General features: G+C 38.9%; 1 protein-coding gene across 2 annotated transcripts in view; it reads left to right on the top strand.

Moving 5' to 3' along the window:
- The window catches only part of TEX11 (testis expressed 11), a 255,862-nt gene extending 240,714 nt beyond the window's left edge, over positions 1-15,148 (top strand). Inside the window, exons 29-30 of one of the 2 annotated variants that reach the window (XM_075999567.1) lie at positions 13,735-13,899; positions 14,894-15,148. In XM_075999567.1, coding sequence (XP_075855682.1) covers positions 13,735-13,899; positions 14,894-14,965 — 237 coding nt within the window. In that variant the 3' untranslated portion in view covers positions 14,966-15,148. The remainder of the gene's footprint in view (positions 1-13,734; positions 13,900-14,893) is intronic. The other variant, XM_075999568.1, reaches the window with a different exon arrangement.
- Positions 15,149-21,794: the final 6,646 nt, after the last annotated feature.

The following is a 21,794-nucleotide window of genomic DNA, read 5'->3' as shown; positions in this document are numbered from 1 at the left end:
GCCTCAAGTGATCCTCAGCCTCCCAAGTGCTAGGATTACAGGCGTGAGCCACTGCACCTGGCCTCTTTTGTATTCTCTTGATGGCTAATGATGTTGATAGCTTTTTCATGTACTTATTGACCATTAGTATATCTTCTTTGGATAAATGTCTATTCAATTATTTTCCCATTTTAAAAATTAGGTTGTCTTTTTATTGAGTTGTAAGAGTTCTTTATATATTCTGGATACAAGTTCTTTATCAGATATATGACTTGTAAATATTTTCTCCCAGTCTCTGGCTTGTCTTTTCATTTTTTTAAAGACATAATTTGAAGAGCAAAAGTTTTGAATTTTGATGAAGTTCAGTTTATCAGTTTTTTTATGGGTAGTGTTTTTGGTCATGCTAAGAAATCTTTGCCTAGCCCAAGTTTAAAAAACTATTCTCCTATGTATGTTTTATACTTTTATCTCTTACATATAGGTCTATAATCCATTTTAATTACTATGTGTGAGGTGAGGTAAAGGTCTCTAAATGGTATTTTGTTTGTTTATTTTTGCATATGGATATCACTCTTCTGTTGGACTTCAGTTTTCTCATTTGTAAAATGGGAATAATACCTACTCGGACTCTTCTACACTGGGGTTGTAAGGATCAATGGAAATAATATATGTGTTGTAAACTTTAACAGCTCATATATATGTAAGGTAGTATTGTTATTATAAGGGAGCTATAAATACATTAAGGTGGCTACTTGGCTTGCTTAACGTCACATGGAAAGTCATTATTTGAGTTCATGTTAATATCTAAGGATCCTAACTGCTCTCTGCTCAAATGCTTCTTCATATATATAGTTGTTATCTCTGTACCAGATAATAACGTTTCATTATATACTGTGGTGGTCCCATAAGATTATAATGGAGCGGAAACATTCCTATCGCCTTGTGACATCTTAGCCATCGTAACAACATAGTGCAAGACCTTACTCGTGTGCTTGTGGTGATGCTGGTGTAAACAAACCTACTGCACTGCCAGTCATATAAAAGTCTAGCACGTGCATTATGTATAGTACATAATACTTGATAATGACTATGTTACTGGTTTACCTGTTTACTATACTATACTTTTTATTGTTATTTTAGAGTGTACTCCTTCTACTTATAAAACAAAAAGTTAACTGTAAAATAATGTCAGGCAGGTTCATCAGTAGGTATTACAGAAGAAGGCATTAGTACCATGGGAAATGACAGCTCCATGAAGGTTATTGCCCCTGAGGACCACCCAGTGGGACAAGATGTAGAGTTGGAAGACAGTGATACTGATGACCCTGAGCCTCTGTAGGCCTAGGCTAATGTGTGTGTTTGTGTCTTAGTTTTTAACAAAAAAGTTTAAAACAAAATTTAAAATAGAAAAAAGCTTATAAGAAAATATATAAAGAAAATATTTTGGTATAGTTGTACAATGTGTTTGTGTTTTAAGCTGTGTTATTACAAGAGTCGAAAACTTTAAAAAATGTAAAAGTTTATAAAGTAAAAAAGGTTACAGCAAGCTAAAGTCAGTTTATTATTGAAGAAAAATATTTTTCATAAATTTAGTGTAGCCTAAGTGTACAGTGTTTATAAAGTCAACAGTAGCTTTTAGGGTAAAATGACGTTGAGAAAAGAAAAAAAAAGAAAAAATCAAAAAATAGTAGCATACAGTAATGTCCCAGGCCTTCACATTCACTCACCACTGATTGACTCACCCAGAGCAACTTTCAGTCCTGCAAGCTCCATGAGTGCCCTATGCAGATGTGCCATTTTTAATCTTTATACTATATTTTTACAGTACCTTTTCCAGGTGTAGATATGTTTAGACACACAAATACTTACCATTGTGTTACAATTGCTGACAGTATTCAGTACAGTAACATGCTGTACAGGTTTGTAGCCTAGAAGCAATAGGCTACCAAATAGGCTAGGTGTGTGGTAGGCCATACCATCCAGATTTGTGTAAGTACACTCTATGACGTTCTCACAACTCTCTAATGATTGCGATTGCACCTAATGATGCATTTCTCAGATTGTATCCCCATTGGTAAGCGACACATGACTGTATCTGCAAATCACAACAGATGGTGGAAAAATATAGCAAGGTGATAACCTGGTCCAAACTAGCATTAACTTATCAAAACCTAGAATTCTCTTGGAGCTGTGTGTGTAATAATTATGGCCTGTTTGAATTTAAGTATTTTAAAAAAAAAAAAAAAAACTTCAACATTGAGTATTTTGGATTTTTTCCTTTACTATTTTGTGGGAAAAATAGAATATTCTATTTCTAAGCCATCAGCCTCATCTGGAATTTGCAGTTTATATTAGTGTTTGCCATAGTAACTAATACAAAGTAAAATTAGACTGTACTATAACTTCAATTGATCAATTTCCAAGTTAGTGTAAGGCTAAAACTTCTCTGAGCATTTTGGTTTTGCTTCTTTTATTCTATTTAATACATTACAGTTCCAATAATACATTACAGCTCTTGAGTTGCCTGTTAGAGAGCTTAATGTTTGCCTACTTTTCTGATGAGTTTCCCATCCATTATTGCTCATCCCCTGAAACATGACTGATTAATTGGCTTTTTAATGAAGAGATTAGTTTAATAACCCTCTTGGCTCTTTATATTGTACATGTTGCTTCTTCCTGTTTGAATGTGCTGTGCATCTCCTTTGTTTTAAATACTTGGGAGAAAATTCTGCCTTTGATTGGCTTTTTAAATGACCAATCACTCATTCATTCTTTATTGAGCATATAACCTTTATCTAGTGCCTCCATACACTGGCAAAAAGGCTATTACACAAATATAAAACCTCATGCCTCACAATATCATGCTTTATAGTTTACAACGCACTCTTACTTCCATTATCTCATACAACCTCCACAGCAATTCTGTGAAGTAGACAATGCTGCTATTATTATCCTTGATTTCCAAATGAGAAAATTTTTAAGATTCAAAAAATCAAGTTACCAATTTGCCTAGTCATTCATGGTTAATGAATGAGGGTCAAGACTAGAACCCAGATCTTCTGACCTTACATTGTATTCCATTAAGGCTGCTATAACAAAATATAGAGTGGATGGCTTATAAGCAACAAAAATTTACTTCTCACAGTTCTGGAGACTAGGAAGTCCAAAATCAAGGTGCCCACAGATTTGGTGTCTGGTGAGGGCCCACTTCCTCATAGATAGCCTCTTCTGACTATAACTTCACATGGTGAAGGGGTGAAGGATCTTCCTGGGGCCTCTTTTATAAGGGCACTAATCCCATTCATTAGAGCTCTGCCCTCATGACCTAATTACCTCCCAACAGTCACACCTCCTAATAATATCACTTTGGGGATTAGGATTTTAATACATGAATTTTGAGGGGACACAAACATTCAACCTATTGCATCTCAATTACAGGGCTCTTTCCACTGGAACACATAACTTCTTTACCAGTTCTTGCTGAGAAATTTCAGTTCAAAGGAGAGACTCAAGTGGGTATTCAGAAGCTAGTGACAATAAAAAAACAGGAGGATGACTCAACATGTTTAAGCAAGCAAGCCTATGTAATCTATGGTGGGTTCATATTCTAGATTATTTTTAACAGGAAGTAAATTGTTCAAGTTTTCTAAATTAAAATTTTATTTTGAGATAATTGTATATTCACTTGCAGTTGTAAGAAATAACAGAGAGATCCCATGTACCCTTCACTCGGTTTCCCCAATGATAACATCTGACAAACTGTAGTACAACATCACAACCAGGATGTTGGCATTATTACAGTCAAGATACAGAACATTTTCATCACCAAAAGGATTCCTCATGTTGCCTTTTTATAGCCCTCACACACTTTTCTCCTATTCCCAGCCCCTCCTTAAACCCCAGCAACCACTAATCTATGACTAATTTCTATAATTTTGTCATTTTAAGAATGTTATATGAATGGATTCATACAGTATAGCTGTTGAGATTTGGAATTGTGCAGTACGTAATCTTTTGAGATTGGCTCTTTTCACTCAGCATAATTCTCTGGGGATTCATCAAGTTGTTGCTTGTCGCAAAAGGACAAATATTGTGTCATACTACTTATATGAAGTACCTAGAGTGATCAAATTCATAGAAACAGAAAATAGAGTGGTAATTACAGGGACTGGGGCTTATTATTTAATATGTACAGAGTTTTAGTTTTACAAGATGAAACCAATTCTGTGGGCGGATGGTGGTGACGCTAGCACAACAACATATATGTACTAAATGCCACTGAACTATATACTTAAAAATGGTTAAGATGGTAAATTTTGTGTTATATATATTTTTACCACAATTTTTTAAAGTCATAGAATAGCTCTTTACCAGATACTGTAACATTTCTGTCATCTCAGTGTTGGCATCAATTGATTGTCTTTTTTAAAATTCAGTTTGAGATCTTCCCCATTCTTGGTATAATGAGTAATTTTTTATTGAAACTTGGACATTTTGATATTATGTTATGAGACTCTGGATGTCATTTAAACTTTCTGTTTTAGCTGGCTTTCTCTGACACTGCTTTGGCAGCAACCTTATTACTTCCAAGTGGAGGTAGAAGCCCAGGTTTCCAATTTGGCCTCCATTGATACTTGAGGTGGAGGACTCCTTGTTACTACTGGTCCCTCGACTAGAGAGAGCAGGCTGTTCATGGGACTTCTCTTGGCCTGTGCCTGTTGGCATCTCTAGCACCAAATCTGGGATATATGAAGCAAAAAGAAAATCCAGGGAAATCACCAGTATATCAAGGTCCCTAGCCAGTCTTCCTTCTTCTCTCCACCTTTCAGAGTCTTCTTATGTTTATGTATCATGTCCAGGATTTTAGCTGTACTTAGCAGGGGAAATAAGGATAAATATATTTAGTTCATCTCATGGAAGTAGAAGTTCCCTCGTTCATTCTTAAAACTATACAGGGAGCCTGAGCAACAGCGAGACCCCATCTCTACAAAAAAATTAAAAAATCAGGCAGGCATGGTGGCACATGCCTGTAGTCCCAGCTACTTGGGAGGCTGAGGCAGGAGGATCGCTTGAGCCCAGCAGTTTGAGGTTGTAGTGAGCTATGGATGCCACTGCACTTTAGCCCAGGCAACAGAGTGAGACCTAGTCTCAAAACAAAACAAAACAAACAAACAAAAAAACTATACAGGGACCAGACATGGTGGCTCGTGCCTATAATCCCAGTACTTTGGGAGACCGAGGCAATAGGGTCACTGGAGGCCAGGGGTTAAAGACCAGACTGGGCAACAAGACTTGTCTCTACAAAAAGTAAAAGAATAGAATTTAAAAAGACTGTACAGAAGTTTAGGTAATGGTGAGGGAAAGCCTACACTTAAAGAGAAGAGGCAAACCTAATCATCACAGCTGACATCGGAGTTACAAAGGCCTGCTGTGTAACCAAGAAGAACCCCCCAAAAGCAGGCTCTTTTCTTTTACAAAAGAAGCTAAAGTGATTCAAAGTACTGAGCTGTGTTCTCTAGGAGTTTGATTCTCAAAGTGGGAGTCATGGGCCAGCTGCATCAGCATCCCCTAGGAGCTTATAGAAGTACAGAATCTTAGGCCCCAACACAGACCTGCTGAATCAGAATCTGCGTTTCAACAATATTCCCAGGTGACTTGTATGCACATTAAAGTTTGAGAAACTCATTTATCAACACCATCTTTCTTCTCTTGTTTGGTCTTCTACTAGTTCAGTTTCATCTCAATTCCTACTTCTGCCAATCTTATATTAATTCATAAATAAGACAATTGGGATCTATCCCAGGTCAGATTAGTTTCTTGGCAAAAAAAAAATAATATATATATATATATATATATATGTAATATATATATATATTATTTTGTATGTATATATATATATATATATTGGAATCTAAAGGAAATATAAGGTAAAGTTCCATTCAATGGCTGAAAGAATTTAGAACTGGAAACTAATGATCTTTGGGGCTACCTAATTCAAGCTCATTATTTTGTAAACTGAGGCACTGAAAGGTTAAATATCTTACACAAGGTCATACAGTTATGTAAGGACAAAGCTGAGAATTGAACCCAGTGTTCTTTCTTTGTAGTACAATGGTCTTTGGGTTTTCCTTCATCTAAATCTTTCTTCTTCCAAACCTCCCATTTCCCTAAGACTAGAATCGAAGTTCATGCAAAGACATCTTTGAGTCAGACTTTGATATTGTGTCTCTCCTAGAGTTTTGCAGTTAATTTCCTAATTGGTCTCTGGCTCTTTCTTCTCTTCTCCTGTCTTTCCTGTGCATCCCTATCAAATATATCTTCCCAAAACACAACCTTTGCTATATCACTCCCTTTCTCCCAAATCTCTTATCAACTCTATATTTTCCAAATCCTTATCCTTACCCTTAAGGCTATCCATAACCTCATCCAACCCCCCCAAAAAACAAGACTGGGCTTTTCCCAGACAATAGTCAATATTCTTTTTATCAGCCATCACCTCCTCCTCTCCTTTCTTCTTAGAACAAAGCAGGATCTTCCCTCAAGAAAACATGTCCCTCACTACCCATTTTTGTGGAGGTCTCATCTTCTCCCACTCCCTTTTTCTCAGAAGAAGAGACTAAATTAACCCAGATCCTTGCTCTCTGGTGGCACGTTGTACTATTTATATACCACCTTCCTGCTGCTTCTCTTCACTTAAAATCTGTATCTCTTGATCACCAATGTTGTCATGAACTGACACTTCCTGGGCCCACTTTTTCCTTCCTTGGTACCTTCATTGTTATTTATTATCCTAAGTGACTTTGTAATCCATGTTAGCAAGTTCTTCTGCCACACAATTTCAGTTTGTTGCCCTTTTTTAGCAACTGTCTATATCCCATATAAGGCACCCATTATAGCACTGCTCCATGTTAAAAACTGCTAACTCAAAGTTTTTCTTCTGACTATAATCTCTCTTACTTCTCCATATCTATTCTCTGTTCTCACTTGGACTTCAAATCATTCATCTCTTCCTACGCATTTAAAGTCCAGTCTTTCTCTCTGTCTCTCTCTTCTTTTGGTCATGCCTACTGTTTCATTTTTTTCCCAAACCTAGTGACTCACCACCATCAGTTCTTCTGCTTCTGATTTTGAGCAGTAGAATCACTAAAGAAAGTCAAAGAACCATCCAGATTTTGTCCAGTACAGATTCATGCTGTTAATTGTCATTGGGTTCCCATCGCTTCTCAGAAATACTTTCCTTCCTGTCATTTTTTTTTTTTTTTGGCAAACTCAAATAAAATGGCTGCTTCAACCTTTTCTACCCTCATAAAAACGTAGGCCTACCTCATTCTCCATTAGATGATCTCACCATATCTTTAATTGAGAAGATCAGGGCATCATGTATGAGATCCCTCATTGGCCTGTGTCTCAACCATAACATTCTACCACTGCACCTGTCTACTCACCTCTCCTCTTTTTTCTGAAGATATTTTCTCAACCTTGCACTGTCAGTTCAATCCCCTTCTACCTCCTGAAGCACTTTACTGCTTCTCCATCATTTTCACTCTTCCTACCAGGTCTTTCTATTCTGCTCTCAAAAATGCATAGGTCTCAAACAAATGGAAATACATATCATGTTTTTGGACCAGAAGTCTTAATAATATAAAGGAGTCAATTTCCATGAATTCAATGCAATGAATTCAGTCAAAATAAAAATCTCAATAGGATTTTTTGAATGAAATTTGATAAGGTGATTATAAAAATCTTCCATAAAAGGAAATGAGCCATAACAACAAATACATTTTTAAAAAATAACAACTGAGGACTTGCCCTATCAAATATTTTTAAACACTATAAAATGTTATTACTTTTAAAAGTGTGATATTAGTACAGAAGAATCCACAAATAGATTAATAGAAGAACATAGAGCCCAGGAGATACACACATCTATGAGAATTGAGCATGCAATGAAAGTGGTATATCAAATAATTGAGGGAAAGATGGCCTATATTTATAATGATATTGGGACAATTTAAAAAGCGAAGTTAAATTGAGAAACATTATAGCACAGTGGTTAACAGCACAGACTTTGGAGTAACATTCCCTATTCAAATAAATTCTGGCAATATCATTTATTATCTGAATGACCTTGGTCATATTAGTTAACTCTTTATCCCTCTGTCTCCTCATATGTAAAATAGATATAATAATAGTACCTACCTCGCAGTATTATTAGTAGTATTAAAGAAGTTAATATATATAAAGTACTTAAGAACAATGTCTAACACATAGTAAGTACTGTATAATGGTAGCTTCTGGTATTATTTTTTACCTTATACCATGCACAAAAACAAAGTCCAAGAGGAAGAAATACAGAAAATCCAGATGGATTAGAGAGCTAAACATAAAATCAAAGCTATAAAAGCATTAAGAGAAAATACAGGAAAACATTTTTTTAAATCATGGAGTGGAGAGGATCCACCCAGAATCCGTATAAGAAACAAATAGGCTCAGTTACATAAATTAGTAAATGACCCAAAATATCACAAAAAGTTTTTTAAAAAGCCATAGACTTGAATAAAATATTTGTAACATATTTACATTAAAAATCAATAAGAAAAAGATTACCAGATTACCAACACTAGAAAAAATGGGCAAAAGCTTATCACTAGGCAATCTACAAAAGAAGGTTGGCTAATAAACATATGCAAAGTTGTTTAACTTCAAAATTAACCAAGGAAATCTATATAAACAAAAATAAATTTATTGCAATAATATTAAGAATGTAGAGGGAAGTCAGGACCAAGAGTCATTGCCCCTAGCTTCTTTCTAGTCTCATTTGTGCCATAAATACACTATGTGACCCTGGGAAGATGGTGCAGCCCCATCTGAGCCTCAGTTTCCTCATTGATAAAATGAGATTTCTAGAGACTTTCTGCTGCAGCCCATTCATAGGGGCAGAGGTTCCACCCCCAAAGAGGTAAGCCAAGAAGACCAGAACCTTCTGCCCTACCTAGACCCTGCTTTTAAAGCAGGAGTGTCAGAGAAAAGGGGTTCACACACCCCCATTGCAGCTCTGGGGCAGGGGCTCAGAGATTTTTCCCAGGGGGAGAGACAATCCTTAAGAAGTGAGAGCTCTCCTCAAAGGAACTGACTTTACTTGAAACAGAACGTGGGGAAGTTCAAGTCAAAAAGCACTCTTGAAAACAATGGAGATTTTGGTGGTAAGCAATTAAGAGGAAGATAGTAGCTCTATTTGAACAGCAAGCTAACCCACAGATCAGCTAGATTACTAGAAAGAATTATGAAAAGAGATAGCCAAGAAGTGGCCTTCTGGGGTCAGAACAAAGACTTGTCTTAGAGACTACACAGCAAAGTGGCCTGAATTTAATTGGATCAGACTGTGGAACAATTTATGCCCCAGGGCATTGTTAAAAACAATAGAGCAATCATCATGCAATTAGTGGAGCCTAACAGCTGGTTGTGATACCAGCAGAAGCTTCAGAGAAAGAGACAAAGAAAGCCCTGCTATAATGTCATCCTAGGGTGACAGCACATAACTAAGACAATGTTCTTTGAGAAACAACATAAGACACTTCACATGTGATGGAAATAGACTTTGCTAAAATAGTCTATCTAGTAACTGGCCACTGAAAAAAATAAATAAATAAGTTAGTCGAGTTATTAAATAAAATGCAAACAACAACAAAAAGAAGCCCCAGAGTGGTGGGAATCAGTCTCCAGAATTGCTACAATATATTACCCAAAATGTTCAGTTTTCAACAGAAAGAAGTGTAAGACATGCAAAGAAGCAGGAAAGTATGACCCATATACAGGGAAAAGAATAAAGCAACACAAACTATCTCTGAGAGGGTCCAGATATCATATCTAACAAAGATGTCAGAGCGACCATTACAAATGTGTTCAAAGAACTAAAGATAACCATGCTTTGCTTTAAAAAGGTATGATGATAATGTCTCATCAAATAGAGACTACCAGTAAAGACACAGAATATTTTTAAGCACCAAATGGAAAATCTGGAGGTGAAAACCACAGTAAGTGAAATTAAAAATTCACTAGAGAGGCTCAACAATAGATTTGAACTGGCAGGAGAAGAATTAGCAGATTTAAGATAGGTTAATACATTATGCAGTCCTGTGGGTGGTTATGATATATCAATGTAAGTTCATCAATTGTAGCAAATGTACCACTCGAGTGGGAGATGTTGATAATTGAGGAGACTGTGCATGTGGGGGGGGGCAGGGAATATGCAGAAAATCTTTGTACCTTCCTCTCAATTTTGCTGTGAACCTAAAACTGCTCTAAAAAATTAAATATTTAAATATTACATATCAATAAAATATTTTTAAAATAACAGCACAAGGCCAGGCACGGTGGCTCACGCCTGTAATCCTAGCTCTCTGGGAGGCCGAGGAGGGAGGATTGCTCAAGGTCAGGAGTTCAAAACTAGCCTGACCAAGAGTGAGACCCCATCTCTACTATAAATAGAAAGAAATTAATTGGCCAACTAATATATATAGAAAAAATTAGCTGGGCATGGTGGCGCATGCCTGTAGTCCCAGCTACTTGGGAGGCTGAGGCAGAAGGATCGCTTGAGCCCTGAGTTTGAGGTTGCTGTGAGCTAGGCTGACGCCACGGGCGCTCACTCTAGCCTAGGCAACAAAGCGTGACTCTGTCTCAAAAAAAAAAAAATAATAGCACAAAGAAGATTATTTTTCCCCATTGAATGGTCTTGACAACCTTATCAAAAATAAATTGACCAAAAATGTTAGGGTTTGTTTCTGGACTCTATGTTCTATTTCATTGATCTATATGCTTATCTTTATGTCAGTACCACATTTTCTTAATATTATTATAGCTTTGTAGTAAGTTTTGAAATAGACAATTGAACAATAATAGCTACAGTGCCACTGCACTTCAGCCTGTGTGACAGAGTGAAACCCCATCTCTAAAATATATATATATATAATGATGATTATAATTACTTTATATATTTTTTTGTGTTTCAAAGAAGCTGAGGGAAGTAATAAATGCAAGTAGATATTTATAGTTTGTTACATTAACTTTCTATTTAAAATTTCTGGTTCTCTTCATTTCTTCCTATGGCTCAGAGTTATCCTTTAATGTCATTTCCTTACGTCACTCTTATTTCCCATTAACTCCTCTACATAAATCATCTGCTTAGGCCAAACAATTCTTAGTCTCCCTGAGACACACTTGCTCTCAAGTACTAACCAAGTCTTTTTTCTGTTCTGCCCATATGGAACACCCTTCTCTTTCTCTGTATATCTATTAATATATTTTTATATTTTATTGAGATTGAATTCATGTATCATAAAACTCACCATTTTAAAGTAGACAGTGGTTTTTGGTAGATTCACAAGATTGTGCAACCATCACCATTATGTAATTCTAGAATATTTATAATTCACCCCCAAAAGAAAGCCTATATCCTTTAGCAGTCAGTCCCCATTCCTCCCTCCTCCAGGGCCTGGTAGACACTAATTGATTTTCTGTCTCTATGGATTTGCCTATTCTGAGCATTTCATATAATCTCTATAAATCTAGAGTCTACTCATCTACTGTAAGATCATGTTTGTTTGTTTGTTTGTTAAGTCATTTTTCTTCATTCATTCAGTTAAAATCACAACACTCATACTCCGTATCAGACACTGTACCAGGCTGTGAATGTACAAAGATGAAAGACATTTTGCCTTCACCAAGCTCCCTGACTAGTGGAGGAGACAGTGCAGCGTTAGAAGTACTGTGAACAAAGTCCCAGAGGGACAAAAGAGGTTTGAGCAATCAATTGTGGAGAGTCCAGAAAATTCTCACTGAGGAGGTAGCATTTGACTGGATGTTGATTCATTTGTTCGTTCTTTTGTTCATTCATTCATTCAGCAAATATCTGTTGTGCTTCTGTTAAGTGCCAAGCACAGTGCTGGGCTCTGAGGATACAAAAATGAACAAGAGTTCCCTGTACCTCAAGGAACTCAACAGTCTGGAGGAGATAGATATATAATGTTTCAAAAGAGTATGACATTAAGTTACATTAGAGGAGTGTAAAACCTGCTACGGGAACAGAAAGAAATAACTAACTCTGCCTGTGAATTTGACGAAAAAGTAGAAATTTACCAAGTGGACAAAGGCAGAGACTAGATAGATCCCCTCTGACTATGCTGTCCTAGTGCTCTGCGGTCCCCAACCCTGGCACCCACAGCCGCTCGCCTGGGCCCCGCCCCCTGTCAGATCAGCAGCGACATCAGACCGTCTTAGGAGCACAAACCCCACTGCAAACTGCACATTTGAGGGATCCAGGCTGTGTGCTCCCCGTGAGAATCCAACACCTGATGATCTGAGGTGGAGCTGAGGCAGTGACGCTGTCCCCCACCCCCACCCCCAGAAAAACTGTCTGCCACCAAACTGGTCCCTGGTGTCAAAAAGGTTGGGGACCGCTGCAGTAGTGCTCATTTCTTTTACTGAACTAAAGCACCCAAGGCCTGTGTCACTGTAGCCCTTAATCATCACCTAGTTTATGAAGTCATCTTTCTATGTGGATGCCTCATCTCCCCAAACGCAAAAGTTTTGTCTTATCCCTGTTAGCGCCCTCATTGTCACAGTGTTCTATGAGTAGTACTATTTTTATGGATCCAAACGAATGAAAGAATGACAGCTGAGACAACATCCTTGACACACTCAAGTAGCTGCTGCCCACATCTCCGGTTGCATTTCCTCATTCACGGGCCTGACGCCTATTGTGCAGACGAAGGGCTGTAGCATAAACGCTCTCTCTGTGCCCCAGCTCCTGTGCAAGAACAGAGAAAGCAGCTGCTCGTAGACTCATCTTTCTCACTACCGCAGAAGCGTTGTGGAAAAGCTGTTATGACCTTGCGATTCATCATGTTAAAGACCACTGATGAGGCTACGGGACCTTCTTAGAAATGTGCCCTTTGTTCATAGCTATGTAGATATTGTCAGTGCCAAAGATTAATATAGTTTTTATTCTAAACATGGACTGATTCTGATCAAGGAAATTAAGAGATTCAATGAAATTGCTTCTTCGCCGGGCGCGGTGGCTCACACCTGTAATCCTAGCACTCTGGGAGGCCGAGGTGAGAGGATCGCTTGAGGTTAGGAGTTCGAGACCAGCGTGAGCAAGAGCGAGACTCTACTAAAAATAGAAAAAATCAGCTGGGCATGGTGGTGTGCAACTGTAGTCCGAGCTACTCGGGAGGCTGAGGCAGGAGGATCGCTTGAGCCCAGGAGTTTGAGGTTGCTGTGAGCTAGGCTGATGCCACGGCACTCTAGCCTGGGCATCAGAGTGAGACTCTGTCTCAAAAAACTAAAAATAAAATAAAATAAAACTGCTTCTTGGCAACATTCTCTGTGGTAGAGGTAGATATTGGGGAGATAATTGACTGAGGACAGCATTAAGGGAAGCCCCAAACAGGATACAGGTTTTTCTCATGCATCAGGGAGACCCAAAATCTCTTTCTCTCTCCTTCTTTCCTTCAGTTGAGGAGAGGCTCATTGCTTTTTCAGTATATGTCTCTTCCTGAGATCTTGCTGTGGAACATTCAACAGCTGACAAAACTTCAAGGTGCTCTCCTCGTACTCTCCAGGAGCATGGACCTTCCTCAGTGTTAGCAGAGCACCTGTTGTTTAATAATAATGGGACACAGCACAGATATAGATAGTGCTACTATGAGCTGTAACAGTAATAACTGCAAAACATGCACTGTTTTTGGATTTCAGGAAGGTTACCCAGAAACAGAGATTCTCTGGCTGATGATCAAGTCCTGGAATACTGGAATATTTATGTACAGCAGAAGCAAGTATGTATCTGCCGAAAAATGGTGTGAGCTAGCATTGCGTTTCCTTGACCACCTTGGCTCCCTCAAGAGAAGCTATGAAACTCAGGTGAGGAAGGAGAGGACCAGGAGTGGGCAGAATGACTTAGGGGCCAAAGAGGTTCTAGTTGGGCCTTCCATAAGAACTCAACCCTACCATGCTTGGCAAGGAAAGGATCTTGATCATTGTACTCTCAGTGGTTCCATATAACTTTAAGAGTTAGAGGACTGGGAACAGTAATTTCTTAGAGTAAAAACCAAGAAGGATGGAAAGCAGGGGGAAACTTAGGAATAGCAAATGGAATGTAATTAGGAGGAATGCCAAGAGCGAGCTCTGGAAAGATGCATCGCTGTCAATGCCAGTGCTATGTGGGGAAGGACTGGCCTCTGCTCAAAGCGATGACTGTTTAAAAAGGCATTTTCTCCAGGAACTAGTCACAGTTGCAGACTTCTGGGCTGTTAGATAACCAGGAGAGATTTGGTAGAGAAAAATCCTTGTTACCAAATGAGAACAAAGGATCTTTTATGTTTTTTTTTTTTTTTTGAGACAGAGTCTCGCTTTGTTGCCTAGGCTAGAATGAGTGCCGTGGCATCAGCCTAGCTCACAGCAACCTCAAACTCCTGGGCTCAAGCAATCCTTCTGCCTCAGCCTCCCAAGTGGCTGGGACTACAGGCATGCGCCACCATGCCCGGCTAATTTTTTCTATATATAATATTTGGCCAATTAATTTCTTTCTGTTTATAGTAGAGACGGGGTCTCACTCTTGCTCAGGCTGGTTTCGAACTCCTGACCTTGAGCAATCCGCCCGCCTCGGCCTCCCAGAGAGCTAGGATTACAGGCGTGAGCCACCGCGCCCGGCCGGATCTTTTATGTTTTAAGTACCTTCTCCCTTATAATATGGGATTCTACTTCTCAAGAGAGGATTGTATTTGCTCCCCAAATCTGAGATCTCTCAGATCTCAGAAGGGAAGGGTTAGACTTTAATGCCATCACCATGAATCTGGGAAGCTTTCCCACAATTCCTTTTCCTCTCAAGAAATCTATTTGCTATTCTCTTTCCCAGATGAATGTTCTATATGGTAAGCTTGTGGAAGCATTAGATAAAAAGAAGGGCTCGCTTTTTAATGAAGAGTGAGAACGACTGGAGCAAGGCAGATGAGCAGGCAAGCTCACAGCAACTTGAAGAAGATGTATTGTCCTGAGATGCTGACTATTTAAATTTTTGCCAGACGTTCTCTTGAGCTTTTGTTTCTGTTTGCTTAGACCCTATTTTCATGTTGTTGAGTGCAGTTTTCTAAAATAAAAGCATGTTGACTTTCTCCTCAGTGAACAGTTCATTTCTGGGGGACAAATGAATTTTCCAAAGTGCTAAGGCTGGTATTGAAATAGCCCATGTGAGAGCGAGATGGTTTATGCCCCATGTGAACAAAAGGAACTGTTCGTCCCAATCCAACACAGCTTGCATTTTATTCCTGAAGTGCTCAAATTCCCAGTACCCAAAGATAACAGAGAATCGTCGACTCTTCATTGAAAGGACTTTAGTGGTTATTGGGCCTAGCATTTGTCTGATTGATGAAATCTCTCTTTGACATCCTTGAGAATCAGTTGCCCAGTCTATATTAGGATATATCTTATGATAGGGAACCCCCGAGATAGCTCAATCCACCTATTTTTACTCTCTAATTGGTGTAAAGGCCTTCCGCACACTCAATAGAAGTCTGGCTCCCTATAACAAGTCTGCTTCCTCTATCCCAGACACCCTTTGGAGAACTGAAGACAGAGTCAGGCGCCTCCCTGTCCTCCAGGCTTTTCTTCCTTCAGGCTAAACATCCTCGGACCCCTTAGCTGTTCCTAATGTGATCTGGTTACTTCGCCTTCCAAGAGCCAAATCCTGTGTTCCAGTGAGGTCTGACCCACGCAGAACGGAGCAGCGTCATTCTGGCTAGACTGGCATTAGTGTACTGGCTGTTAAGACCATGTTGCCTCCCCTCCCCCCACTGGATTTGTATTAACGTTTTTAAACTTTTGATTTTGAAATAGTTTCATACTTAAGAAAAGTTACAAGTAAGCACAAAGAATTGCCGTACATCCTTCACCCAGCTTTACTATTTGTTAACATTTTTATTGCATTTCCTTATTACTTGCCCTCTTTTTGTTTCTTTCTGAACCAGTTGAGATTAATTTGCAGACATCCTGCCCCCTTTCCCCTTAATGCCTCCGTGTGTATTTCAGAAAAACAAGGATACTCCTGCATGACCACAGCAAAACCATCAAAGTTGGGAAATTAACAATGATATGATTTTACCATCTAATCCACAGACCCCATTCAAATTTCACTGATTGTCCTAGTAAAGTCCTTCAGGATCCTAAGTTGCATTTAGTTGTCATGTCTTTTTCATCTCCTGCAAACTGAAATGTTCCTCAGTCTTTATCTTTCATGACCGTGACATTTTGAAGAGTACAGGCTAATTACTTTGAGCATGAACCTCAATTTAAGTGGACTGGATGTTTCCTAATGATTAGATCCAGTTCATGCATTCAGGGCAGGCATTCCACGGAAGTGATGTGTTCTTCTCGGTGCATCATACCAAGAAGCACACGATGTCAATTTGCCCTGTTACTGCTTAAGGTTAAGATGGTGTCTGCCAGGTTTCTACAAAATAAAATTAATTGATAAATCTTTTGTACTTAGTCATTAAGTAATTATGAAGTACTTGTTGGAAGCTACGTTGAGACTAAGTATCCTGTTCCTCATTAAACTTTCACTACTAGTTTTAGCATCCGTTGGTGATTCTTGCCTGAATCCATTTTCACTGTCATGGTTGCTAAATGTTGATTTTTCCATCATTCCCTGTTCATTTATTTGTTGGCACTGGTAAAATAGAGGTTTTTCTTCCCCCCTTATTTATTTATTCATGTTTTTAAAATACATTTTAGTACAGACTAATGGATTTCTATTTTATTCAACTGGTTATAATCCACTATTATTGCTATTTATTTGCTGCCCAAAGCTGGCTCCTACACCCTTTTAACATGTCCCCATCATTCTTTGAGTACTTCCTTACTTTGTGGCACAATAAGATGCTCTAGGCTCATCTTGAACTTTCCCTGCCCAAACCCTGGAATGAGTCATTTCTCCAAGGAGCCATGCTGCCCTTTAATGGAAGAGGGCAGGTAGTGCCAAGATCTGGGTCCTAGAGGTGTACTCACCTTCCAGGTCCTCTTAGTGGACGGAACTAGGAAATAAATGTGTGTGTATGTGTGTAGACATACATGAATGTACACATATACATGCCAGGTTCTCTTGTTATATGCTGTCTTAGTTACTACTCTGTTTTATTCTTCACAGTTTTAAAATATTTGTTTGTGGAATAATTTGATTAATGTCTGTTTCCCCCAATAGTTGTTAGGCTCCATGAGGGTAGATAGTAGACGGTGTGTTTTCCTCACCATTATATATTCCCAGGGTCTAGCAGAGTGCCTTGCACTTTCAAAAAATATGAGTTGAGGCCGGGCGTGGTGGCTCATGACTGTAATCCTAGCACTTTGGGAGGCAGAGGCAGGAAGATTGCTTGAGCTCAGGAGTTCAAGACCAGCCTGAGCAAGAGCGAGACCCCGTCTCTACTATAAATAGAAAGAAATTAGCCAAACAACTAAAAATAGAGAAAATTAGCTGGGCATGGAGGCGCATGTGTGTAGTCCCAGCTACTCGGGAGGCTGAGGCAGGAGGATCACTTGAGCCCAGGAGTTTGAGGTTGCTGTGAGCTAGGCTGACGCCACGCCACTCTAGCCCAGGCAACAGAGTGAGACTCTGTCTCAAAAAAAAAAAAAAAAGTGTTGAAAGAATAAATGAAAACTTCTGAATCTTTTTTCCCCCCACACATAATGCCATTAACTGATGTCTCTGCTTGTATTTCCAGTTTTTACAAATCTAATTGAATTTATCACTATTAAATTGCTCTTGCCAGTGGGTCTTTTTGGATACAGAGTCTATCCTTAGTGTGTTAGTTGTCCCTGTCGGGCTCACATTGTCTGCATATTTGGCCAGCATGCCAGCTAATGTCTTTAAGCAAGTAAATGACAAGACATACTGAATAGGAGACAGCTGAGACAGGGCCTGGTGACGTGCTTTGCAGTCCTACCACTGGACTCTTTTATTCATGCAACAAATATTTCCTGAAGATTTTCTGCTATGGACAGGGCACTGTTGTAGGGACCAGAGATAAAGTATTGAGCAAAATAGAGGACAAAGTCTCTCCTTCTAAGAGCTTACATTCTAGTGGGCACAACAGATAAAGTAGTATATAAATAACTTAAACATTGATCCCTTAATTAGCAGACTTTGGAATGATTATTTGCCCACTCAATAAACTGTATTATCTACATTTTTCCAACCTTTTCACAAAGAAATCTATCATGAGTGACTTTGTCAATGCTTTGCTGGACTTTCCCATTTTCCAAGCTTTACCCATTTACATTTATTTACTGAGCTCATTTCAAAAAAGAAAATGAGTTTAGTCTGTCTTGAGCTATTCTTAGGTAAAGGGTTTTATAAATTCTTTGTGATCACTAGTTCTCTTCTAAGGACTCTTCGTGCGAACCATCCCTTCCAATAATGTAGTCTAGAAACTTGCCTGGGATTAAGATAAAACCTATTTGTCTAAAGCTTGTGAAATCTCTTATTCCCTTTTTAAAAAGGAGCATATATCCTTTTGTAGTAGGCCTCCGGCATCTCTCTCATTCTCCATGATTCCCCAAAGGTTACAAATAGCAGTGTAGTGATCTCACCTATAGATTCTCTCAATATCCTGACATATAATTTATTTAGGCCAAGAGACGCAAAATCATTTAAAGCACCTTGGTGTTCTCTTAAAATTTTCTTACTTACCATAATCCTCAGTTACTTCTTGCCAATGTCTACTTAAACCTTTCCAGTCTAATGGACAAAGTTTAGATGGCAGAAAAAAAAAAAAGGAATTAAAGGGTCATATTTATTTTTGTTGTCTGGTAAGCACGACATCATTTTATTTTTCATTTTATACCCTTCGGTATTATTAGAATTTTTTTCTTTTTCTTATTTATTTATTTATTTATTTGAGACAGAGTCTCACTCTATTGCCCAGGCTAGAGTGCCGTAGCATCAGCCTCACTCAGAGCAACTTCAAATTCCTGGGCTCAAATGATCCTCCTGCCTCAGCCTCCCCAGTAGCTGGGACTATAGGCATGCGCCACCATGCTCAGCTAATTTTTTCTATATATTTTTAGTTGGCCAATTAATTTCTGTCTATTTTTAGTAGAGACGGGGTCTCACTCTTGCTCAGGCTGCTTTTGAACTCCTAACCTTGAGCAATCCGCCCGCCTTGGCCTCCCAGAGTGCTAGGATTACAGGCGTGAGCCACCACGGCCAGCCTGGAATTTTTTTACATGTGCTTATATTTTATAATTTGAAAAACCTAACTATTAATATCATTAAAACAAAACATACTGTCTGCATCAACACAGGGACTTTAAGGCCTCTTTGATTTATTTCTTGATACAAGCTAAACTATAAACAGCCTCTTTTTTCCCACCCCCTAGAATTAGCTCATTTTGGGTCAGGCCTCCCTGGCATGATTTTGGCAGTTCATGTTACTATTTTATATTCATCCTTGGTCAGAAATTCTTCTTTCTACTTTTTTAATGTCTCATGATAAAAAAAACTCTGTGCATTTGCATCATTTTCTTTAGGCACCTTTCCTTTTACTTCTTCATTAAACTAATTCACAATTTTTTTTTTTTTTGAATTTCCAAGTCACTGCATAATTCACAATTATATGGCCAGAATTTAGTTTTAAGAGTCTTTCAACCCTTTTGGGAGGGCAGCCACGTAGAAAGTGCAAGAAAACTAACAGTTTCATTCCATTCCTTCCTTTCTTTTTTTCACTCTTTCTCCCTCCCTCCTTAGTCATTCCTGTGGGAAACTGAAGCTCAGAGAGTTTAAGTAACTTAACCAAGATAACACAGCTGGTAAATGGCATAGTCATGATTTACAGTCAGACCTTCCGGATCCTGTGTTCTTTCTTTGCCCTCGTGCTACCTTTCTTCCCTCTGAGCTGTTTGAAGTCTGCCTTCCTAAATTCTAGGTGGGAGGATCGCTCAAGGTCAGGAGTTCAAAATCAGCCTCAGCAAGACTGAGACCCCCCATCTCTACTAAAAATAGAAAGAAATTAGCTGGGCAACTGAAAATATATAGAAAAAATTAGCCGGGCATGGTGGCGCATGCCTGTAGTCCCAGCTACTCGGGAGACTGAGGCAGAAGGATCGCTTGAGCCCAGGAGTTGGAGGTTGCTGTGAGCTAGGCTGATGCCACGGCACTCTAGCCCGGGCAACAGAGTGAGACTCTGTCTCAAAAAAAAGAAAGAAAGAAAAAAGAATTTCTAAATGTTCTGCTTTTAGGCAAAGGAAACTTATAGCAACTCTGGACAAAGTCCCTCCTTGCACAGTCCTTCCCTGTGTCATTTTTGTGATCTGCACGAGGAGTATATCATCTATTTCCACTGTTTCATACAGTGGTGGGCTTTGAGGTACTTACCCTATGTAACTCCTCTTTCTTTCTCCTTTTAACTTCCCCAAAACTCTGTAGAGGCACTGTCCCCACCTTTGTGGATTTCTATGCATATAGCACAATGTCACTTCCCATTCAAAAGGACACCTTTTTCTTAATAATATGCTTCTTCTAATGCCAGATTCCAGTTTCATTCCTCCAAGTCCTAGTGATACCTCTTAGCTGATATTTATTACCTTGAGTTGAAATTTCAAGTTCATTTTATAATATTGTGTTGAACCAGGTGAAGTTACCATTTTTGTGCATTAAGAACACTTGAATATTGGCAATTTCATATGGTTCAATCTAATATATGTGCTGTGTATTAATACAGAGACAGCTGAAGCTGTAAGTTCTTGTTTTGTTTTGTTTTGTTTTGAGACAGAGACTCACTCTGTTGCCCAGGCTAGAGTGCTGTGGTGTCAGCCTAGCTCACAGCAACCTCAAACTCCTAGGCTCAAGTGATCCTCCTGCCTCAGCCTCCCAAGGAGCTGGGACTACAGGCATGCACCACCATGCCCGGCTAATTTTTTCTATATATTTTTAGTTGGCCAATTAATTTCTTTCTATTTTTGGTAGAGACGGGGTCTCACTCTTGCTCAGGCTGGTCTCGAACTCCTGACCTTGAGCGAACCTCCCGCCTTGGCCCCCAGAGTGCTAGGATTACAGACATGAGCCACCGTCCCCGGCCTGTAAGTTCTATTTATGACTCTTTTCCCAGATATATTCTTCTGTGAGTTAATGGCCACCTCCATCAGTGCTATTCTTGCTGTCATATCTGATGTTACACAGAGCAATTGATTTTATAATATTATCAGGGCATTTTTCTACTTTCCCTTCCATTTTCTTTTTTTTTTCTTTTTTCCCTTCCATTTTCAATTTAAAGTGTCTTTATCAGGTCAGCAAGGCTCTTGGTAAACACATTTTTCCCAGTTATCTGAGAGAACTGTGTCCTTAGCCAAGAGTTCAGCAATCCAGTATTTTAAACCATGGTTCAGACAAAGCAAACCCTATTCTAAAATTGTATCTCTTCAGAGGGGTGGAGGGGTGGGGGTGGCAAAAGGCAATATATGTAACCTAAACATTTGTACCCCCAAAATATGTTGACATTAAAAAAATTAAATCTAGAATTAAAAAAAAAACCTTTCATTTACTTAAAAAATAAAATAAAATTCCATCTCTAGCTGAGTGTGATAGTGCGAATGCCTGGAGTCTCAGCTACTCAGGAGGCTGAGGCAGGAGGATCACTTACGGCCAGGAGTTCGAGGCTGCATTGCGCTATGACTGTACCTGTGAATAGCCACTGTAGTCCTGCTGAAGCAACATAGTGAGACCCTGTCTCTAAATAAGTAAATAAATAAAATTCCATCTCTAAAGGAAG

This window comes from Microcebus murinus, chromosome X (assembly GCF_040939455.1).
Source record: "Microcebus murinus isolate Inina chromosome X, M.murinus_Inina_mat1.0, whole genome shotgun sequence".
Classification (NCBI taxonomy): Eukaryota; Metazoa; Chordata; class Mammalia; order Primates; family Cheirogaleidae; genus Microcebus; species Microcebus murinus.
The sequence above is the reverse complement of the archived record's forward strand: the minus strand, read 5'-3'. Positions and strand labels throughout refer to the sequence as shown.